At 33.8% G+C, this 8,751-nt stretch overlaps 1 protein-coding gene across 1 annotated transcript; it reads left to right on the plus strand.

Moving 5' to 3' along the window:
* The first annotated feature begins 3,430 nt into the window (after positions 1-3,430).
* On the plus strand, positions 3,431-5,959 carry LOC120080190 (ammonium transporter 1 member 2-like). The gene is made up of 2 exons (XM_039034761.1): positions 3,431-3,908; positions 4,708-5,959. The coding sequence occupies exons 1-2, from the start codon at positions 3,470-3,472 to the stop codon at positions 5,802-5,804; spliced, it is 1,536 nt and encodes a 511-aa protein (XP_038890689.1). The 5' UTR covers positions 3,431-3,469; the 3' UTR covers positions 5,805-5,959.
* The last annotated feature ends 2,792 nt before the right edge of the window (positions 5,960-8,751 follow it).

Here is an 8,751-nt window from a genome sequence, read left to right on the forward strand (position 1 = left end):
TAATTTAAATTTTCATTTAAAAAAATGATTTTAGTAGACAAATATAGATGATGAATTTTATATATAATCCTTATTTAATTATAAAAATACTTAGTGCATCTCAAGCTACACCTATTTTTATATATATATCCCACAAAATTTTCCAATCATAATTTGTCATGTGGTAGACTCTTCTTACTTTTTTCTTCAAACATTTTATTATTATTTATATGTATGGTGAGAATGAAATACATAAAGATAACGAGATGCACCCAAGTATTGCTCTTTAATTAGTTTACAATGTGAATCATACTGTGTGATATTATAAAATATATAGATTTAGTTAATATTTAGGAAAAATAAACTTTTATGACCACGAACTTATTAACTAGTATAAATTTTGATCATAAACTTTCATTTTCATCAAATTTGATCTTAAATTTAAATAAGTGATGCAATGGTTAGTTCAATATTTTTTCTAATTTGCCGCACTAATTTTGAAAGAAACATTGTAAAGATTTTCATAAACTCATGAGTTCAATACAATAAAATTGCAAAAAATAAGTTTGACAAACACATAAATTAATCAATAAAAAAACATGGTTAGAATTCATATGTTTTTTAGTGAAAAAAAAATAGTTTTAACTCCAATATCAAATTTTCTTAGAACTATTTTTTTTTACCAATTTAATATTGTACCTATATTTTATAATCCATTGAGCGTCAAAGAGAATTTTTTTAAACTATATTTGGAGTGATAACTTATTAAAAAGGTTAGAACTGTGATACTTTTAAAAGTTTAAGGTTAAAATTGTAACGCGTATCTAAATATAATAGATAATTTGATGAAATTAAAAATTTAAGGTTAAATGGGATACAACGCCAAGTTTAGAGGCTTCAGAAACTGATTTATTTTTCCTAATGTTTATGTTCTAAATTATATATGACTATTTGACAAATCAAATGTAAAATAATTATTTGTTTAATTTTCTATTATGTCTGAATTCTACATTTTAGCCCATAAATTTTATAATTATTCTACTTCAGCCTTCAAAATTTCCAAACTAATTTCATATTTAAACCATAACACAGGTACAAAATTAGGCTATAATATCGTTGGTCGCCTATCAAAGGATATGTTATTAAAGGTATGATGTTGGATGGATAAATGACCACCATCGAAGGACATGCTATTAAAGGTGTTCAATATCAATTTTTGTTAATGTGATTAAGTAGGGTCGAGAGTTGTGATGTTAAGGCATGGACGGGTCAAGTAGGTGGCGCGGATTGAAAGAGAAAGGGTAAAGAGTAGATATAAGCTTGAAAAATGGGCCTAAAATGGATCAAGAGTAGATTTGTCAATGGGCGAGGTCGAGAGTATTATCCATTGTTAATTCAAGACCTAAAGTGTTGTGCTGCGAAAATTACTATCTTGAAATCAATTTCGACACATCTTCGATGCGAATCGTTTATGCTCGTTGCTCCCAAAGTTAGCATAACACCCACCTTGAAGGTGCATTTAGTAGAGGAAGGCTTAGAATCAAGAGAGAGCTCAAAATCGGTGAGAAAAAGCAAATGATGATTGGAGATTAGAGTTTTGTGACACTGGAATAGGTTGGATGTAGTTTTGAAGAAGAAGAAAAACGTTTAGATTTGGAAGAAATTAATTTTTCAGATATGATATTATTGCACACTAAAAATTTTGTATCTAAATTAAGTCCATAACGTTTTAAAAATTAAAAAGAAAAAGTATCTTTTTGACAAGATTACCTGAACTCGCACAGGCAACCACATGCATATTGGGGAAAAAGCCTTAACTATCACTATAACTATTTTTACGAGTCCTTTTAGAGAGCTCTCATATTTTACTTCCAACTCTTAATCTTTCGAACAAGGAATTCTCTCCCAAGCATAAACTTGCCATGGGCTGTGAGCCTTGGTAGTTGTGGGTCATTCCCAACGGAGCGTGGGGTCGAGAATGATAGCGAGAAGACCGAAAGTAGGAGTTTACCTACAATGGTGGTGGCAGAACGAAAGTGGGTGAAAGGGTGAAAAGAAAAACTTGAGATAAAAAAAAAAAGAACTAAAATTTTCAAGCGTGCATCTAAGGAGATGAAAATGGGGATTTACCTACAATGTTGTTTTAAACAACCATTGTAGTCTCATTAAATGTACCTATAATGTTGTTTTTAAACCAACATTATAGGTCCAATATATATATTTTTTGTGCGTTTTCTTCTCCATCTGACATTGTACATGCAAACCCTTTTATCCTCAACGATATTTAAAGGTCTAATTAATTCTAGTATTTTTTATAGTCATACTATTTTAATCTGAACTTCAAATCGTTTTATGTTATAGGAATTTATATTAGACAAGTGCTTGAAGCCACATAGGTAGTTAGTCAAATGTATTAGTTTCTTAAACAATTTTGAGTTTTTGTCAATGATAAATGAAAACCTATTGAAATTTCAGAGATGAAGGAGAAACTTTTTCAAATAAAGTATAAGAACAATTTGATTATAAACTATTTCCAAAAAGACCGTGTTTCACTATTTTAACAAAATTAAAATTTGAGAGATAAATTGAAACTTTTCAATTAAAGTACAAGAACTAGATTTTCAACACAAGTTTGGAAAAAAAAAAATAACAACTTTTTGAAATGTAGGACAAAATAGATGGAACTTTAAAATCTGGAAATTTAATTAATTTATTATCACTCTTTTTGGGTAGATTTGGTCAGTGATTATGAAATCTCTCTAATCGTACGTTAATGTAATACAGTGAACTAATCATATGTTAATGTATTACAATAGAAGAATAAAAGTGAAATCGAGAATAGCTCAAAAAGAAAATTAATGTGTACTACCTCTTTTGAAGTAGGACCACTTTTATCTACCCGTAATGAAAATTGGTGTAATCGCAGTGAGATTTGTAATAAACCACAATTGTAACGTAATTGGATTATTTTTCATCACTTTTACTGTAGCAATAATTATAAGAGTAATGGTGATAGTAAATGTAACAGATTCATAATTCTCATATTGTAATAGTAACAATAACAATAGTAACCGTATAATAGTAATGCCATCTGCTAGTGGGTCCATATAAGTCTGAAATGCAATTAGATTGACCATCCTCTACTTTTTATTAGATTGCATCATTCGATTACAGACTTGGAAGTAGAACCCACATTTTACTATGATTACGGAACACAAGTAAAGAACAAAAAGTAATTAAATGGACCCACTTTTTACATAACCATTGATTTATTATGTTATCTTTGAGATAAACGTGGCCCAAATTCTCTATCTCACATATTATAAAAACAAAAAATAAAAAAAATAAACATAAAAAATATTTTTTTGAAAAAAAAAAGAAATTGAAAGTCCTTCCATGTGAGAAAGATTGACATTCCTCTATAAAGCTCAACCAAACATTCTCTCCCCTTCACACACACATTTCCAATTTTCTAAAGCTACCTCTCACCATGGCCACTCTTTCTTGCCGACCTTCCGATTTGGCGCCACTCCTCGGCTCCACAGCCACCACAAATTCCACCGCCATAGCCGAGTTCCTATGCTCAAGATTCACCACCATAGCCACAACTTTCAACTCCACCACCTACGCCGTCGACAACACCTACCTCCTCTTCTCCGCCTACCTCGTCTTCGCCATGCAGCTCGGCTTCGCCATGCTTTGCGCTGGCTCGGTCCGTGCCAAAAACACCATGAACATCATGCTCACCAACGTCCTCGATGCCGCCGCCGGTGGCCTCTCATACTACCTCTTTGGCTTTGCCTTTGCCTTTGGTGCCCCCTCCAACTCCTTCATCGGCCGCCACTTTTTTGACCTCTCCGATATCCCCAACCCCTCCACTGATTATAGCTTCTTTCTCTATCAATGGGCCTTTGCTATTGCTGCTGCAGGTATATATTAATTATATCTAAATTTCTTCTATTCTTCATACTTACAAACTTCCCTTTATCAATATTAATATTCGACCTAAAATTAAATGGTACTACAACATTTTAATTCAAAACACACTGCTAAATCATCGATGAATTCAATTTTTTTTATTGCTTACTCTGAAGTAATTTTTATTTGTATTTTTAAACCTTCAAAACTTGTGTGGCTGTAAATAGATTGAATAATTTTTGTTTTATTTTATGTTCATGACATCCCAATTTTGTTGGAGAAAAAAAATTTAGACCACCCATTTGGTAAGTGTTTAGTTTTTGTTTTTAGTTTTGAAAATTAAGCCTATTACTTCTCAATTTCTTATAATAATTTGCAGAACAGTACTTGAATTCTTAACCAAATTCCAAAACAAAAACAAGTTTTCAAAAGCTATTTTTTTCCTATTTTCAAATTTTAAGACATATGTGGTGTCTATAAGCTTAATAATTTTCAACAACAAAAAAGCAAAAACCAAATAGTTACGGAATGAGATTTTAAAAATTTAGGTAAAAGTAGTTAGATTTTTTTTTAAAAAAAATACATTTAAGATCCATCTAATTTGGAGGTGGACTTAGTTATATACATTTCAATGAAGCAAAATAAAGAATCTCCTTCTTTGCAGTTAAACTCAAAAGTTTTTTTCAATCTCAAGGGAGAGAGTGTGTGTGAATAAGTATTGAGCTCCGACAAAAAGTGAAAAGCTTAAATGAACGTACTTTTATAAATGGATTGTAACAAATAGTATTGTTTCATTCATATTCTTAACAGGCATAACCAGTGGCTCCATAGCTGAGCGAACTCAATTCGTCGCCTACCTCATCTACTCCACTATTCTAACCGGCTTTATCTACCCTATAGTCTCTCACTGGTTCTGGTCTGCTGACGGTTGGGCCAGCCCAACCCGACCCAGTAACCTCCTATTCAACTCAGGTGCAATCGACTTCGCCGGGTCAGGTGTGGTCCACATGGTTGGTGGCATAGCTGGTCTCTGGGGAGCTTTAATCGAAGGCCCACGAATCGGTCGGTTTGACCGATCGGGTCGATCCGTCGCCCTACGTGGTCATAGTGCATCACTCGTAGTCCTTGGCTCCTTCCTCCTTTGGTTTGGCTGGTACGGATTTAACCCCGGCTCATTCCTAACAATCTCCAAATCCTACAATGACGGTCGTCCTTACTACGGACAATGGAGTGCCATAGGTCGAACTGGAGTCACCACAACACTAGCTGGATGCACAGCTGCCTTAACAACCCTCTTTGCAAAGCGCTTATTAGTTGGGCACTGGAATGTAATTGATGTGTGCAACGGTCTCTTAGGCGGGTTTGCCGCCATCACATCCGGTTGCGCCGTTGTGGAGCCATGGGCCGCAGTGATATGTGGATTCGTAGCATCGTGGGTGTTAATTGGGTTAAACAAGCTAGCCGAGAGGGTTAGCTATGACGACCCATTAGAGGCAGCACAATTGCACGGTGGGTGTGGGGCGTGGGGTTTGATATTCACTGGACTATTTGCGACAAAGAAATATGTGGGGGAAGTATATCAAGCTGGGCGACCGTACGGATTGTTGATGGGTGGCGGACGGAAGCTACTGGCAGCACAGGTGGTGGAGATAGTTGCGATTGTCGGGTGGGTGTCTGTGACAATGGGGGGCTTGTTTTATGGGCTAAACAAAGCGAAACTATTGAGAATATCAAGGGAAGATGAAATGGCAGGGATGGATTTAACGAGACATGGGGGGTTTGCTTATGTATATAATGACGAGGAAGATCTATCAGAGAAGCCGTCTGGCTTCATGATGAGAAGGATTGAGCCTACGGATGCTAGTTCTCCTGAGGAGCATACTTCTTCTGGGATGGGGGCTGTTTGATAAAGATTTCAAATCTAGAGTTAATGTGTTTGTCGTAGTTTAGTTGAAACCTCAAGTGTTAACTATTTGTCTCATACTTGTTAGTTGATGTAGAAGTATTCAAAAGAACAATATTAGATTATAAATATACGTTTTGATTCCTTTCTGAAGTTAAATGAAGAGTAGGGGAGCTTAAACCTTCAACATAATCGAGAGCTAAGTAATGAAGCATTTCAGAATGAATTAAAACAATAAAACAATGGTGAAACACATATCTAAATCTACACGATGTACTAATTTGTAGCGAGAGGTAACCATGAACATGATTGAATTTTGTCTTGCGCTTTGAAAGTAATAAGAACAAAACTAAGGTGTTAGATATAAAGGAAAACACTAAGGGGCGGTTTGAGGCGTTGAGTTGAGATAAAATGTCTAGAGTTCATATGTATGTGGAGTTTATATATCTATGGAGTTCATATGTTTGTGTTTGAGGTAAGAGTTATTTGGTATAAGTTCATATGTCTGTGTTTGGGGTACCAGTTCATATGTCTAGGATATCTGGTGGAGTATTTTTAATTGTAAGGTCATGTTTGGTAACCATTTTGTTTTTTGTTTTTATTTTTGAAAAATAAGTTTATAGACATTACTTCCATCTCCAAATTTTTTCCTTTGCTATCTACTTTTTACCAATGATTTTATAAAACAAGCAAAATTTTGAAAAAAAAAATAGCTTTTAAAAAATTGTTTTTGTTTTTGAATTTTGACTAACAATTCAACCACTGTACTTATAAAATATTGCAAATTATTATAAGAAATGGGGAGGAAATAAGGTTAATTTTCAAAAACCAAAAATAAAAAATGAAATGGTTACCAAACGAGACTTAAATAATCTACTTTTATGATTACTTTTTGTTTTGAAACTTTTTCATTCAATAATTTTACCCATTTTTTGTTTGAATAAAGTATGGATTGCAATTTTTTTTCTTTTAATTTTTAAAGCTTTAATTTCTTTCTTTCTTTTTTCAGTAATGAATAGAAATTAACCCACTACATTTTTTTCAGAAATATGGTTAAATAAAATGAGAAAGTAAAGAGAAATCAAAACTTTTGATTCCTAATTTTTCCCCATGAATTTCATCATCGTCTTCTTCCTTTTCATCTTCTTCCTATTGTTTGTTTGTATTTTTACTTTGTCATGATTTTTTTATTGAATTTTCCTCCATCATCTTAGTAGCCAATGGAATGCCAACACATTTCTTCTACAATTTTACTTTCAGTTCCTCCAAATTTGGAGGATCATCAAAGAACAAATCTCCAAATTTGGAGTTTGTTCATCTGAGGTGGTTGTCGAAACACGGAGTTGGTTGTTGGAGTTGCTCGCTCTATGGTGGTCGTCGAAATTGATCATCAAAGGTGATTTTCATCTGAGTTTGTAGTCAGAGGTAGTTATCGGAGCTTACGAAGGCGGTTGTCGAAGGTGGTTGCCAAAGCCTGAAATTGATTGTCGGAGTTGGTCGAGTGAAGGTGGTCGTCAGAGTTGGGTCACCGAAATTGTCATCGGAGGTGGTTGTCGAAGCCTAGAATTGGTAGTTAGAGTTAGTCGCATGAAGGTGACGGTCGGAGTCAGTTGCTGGAGTTTTCATCGAAGGTGGTTGTGACAACAATAGTTGTCGACAGTGGTCGATGGGTAGAGCAATTGAAAATATTAGAATAAGGGAGAGTTGGGGCGAGTTGGTGAAATATACCAACTCATCTCTACCAACATTTAAAGTTGGTGAGCGAAACATTGAGTTGACATATTATACCAACTCAACTCAACTCAACTCATATAGGTGAGCCAAATATCCCCTAAGGGAAATAAATGATTTAAAAAGATAATGAGAGAAAAGTGAGATTCAAATCGTTTCAATCTTCAGGGAGAAATTGCGTCCACCTTTGCTCCCTTAATTAGTTTGCTCAACTAGACCCAAACACGATCTAGCATGCAACCTAGCTATGTTTGTTTGTTTTTCTTTTTTTTTCAAGTGAAAGAGGTTAAGTTCTATGCAATCAAATTGTGCTTACAGTCTACCCTATTGACACTCACAACATGAATCGAATTCAATACCTATTCAACTCTATTTGAGATACCTTTATGAGACTAACAAATTAAACAAATATTTTGGTGGCTAATTTAAAAGCTAGATAAATGAACATGCAATTATAGTGACTCACTATAGGTGTTACCCTATTTCTAAGAGTCGAACAAAATCCTCTGTCTAAGCCTTTTCCCTATATTGATGTTATGACAATTGTATATTATCTAATTTTTTTCAATATTAGACTCAACATCCAACTAATTTAAAAATAAGCAAGAAAATCAATAAAAGAAAATGAGCACTTAAGTGTTGAACAAAGTAAAGGGATACAAGTGGAACTTTTATTTCTTCCTTAGGCTACCCACATATTTGAATCCCAAGAAAAAGGCTTAGTTCATAATAGAAAGTAAGAACTCATATTAATATGAACTAATTTTCCAAAATAAATGATGCTAAAAAAGTAAGTAAAGAACATAAACTAAAACTGTTAAGAACAAGAAAAATACAAATAAGATGAAAAAATAGGTAAAATCTCTTTCAAGATTAACAAATTAAACTCTCTTACACTTGTTCGTTTGAAACAAGCATCTGAAGAAGGATATGCAAATTGTGCATAGGATTGAAGTAATAGTTTTCCAAGGATCTCGAGCAAACCATGCGAAAAGTATAGGAAAATTTTTGAAGTTTCTCCGAGGATGTGAGACATGATAATTTAGGGAAGAGTATGTCACCTTTTATAGGCCTCCAAAAGATAAGGTTTTCTCCAAATTAGCCTCGGAATCAATTCTTATTAGTCTTCGTAAAGATATTGGAGATTTGATTTGATCTGATCTGATTTTGGTAAAAATTTTGCAAATCCCAAGATTTCTACACATATTTTCATAAAGTCA

This window comes from Benincasa hispida, chromosome 6, assembly GCF_009727055.1.
Source record: "Benincasa hispida cultivar B227 chromosome 6, ASM972705v1, whole genome shotgun sequence".
Taxonomy (NCBI): Eukaryota; Viridiplantae; Streptophyta; class Magnoliopsida; order Cucurbitales; family Cucurbitaceae; genus Benincasa; species Benincasa hispida.

What these genes read in the sequence shown, in the direction of transcription:
- LOC120080190 (XM_039034761.1), top strand. Translation starts at nt 3,470, where the DNA reads ATGGCCACTCTTTCTTGCCGACCTTCCGATTTGGCGCCACTCCTCGGC. An exon ending in CTTTGCTATTGCTGCTGCAG is followed by an intron (nt 3,909 to 4,707) that starts GTATATATTAAT and finishes TATTCTTAACAG; the next exon opens with GCATAACCAGTGGCTCCATA.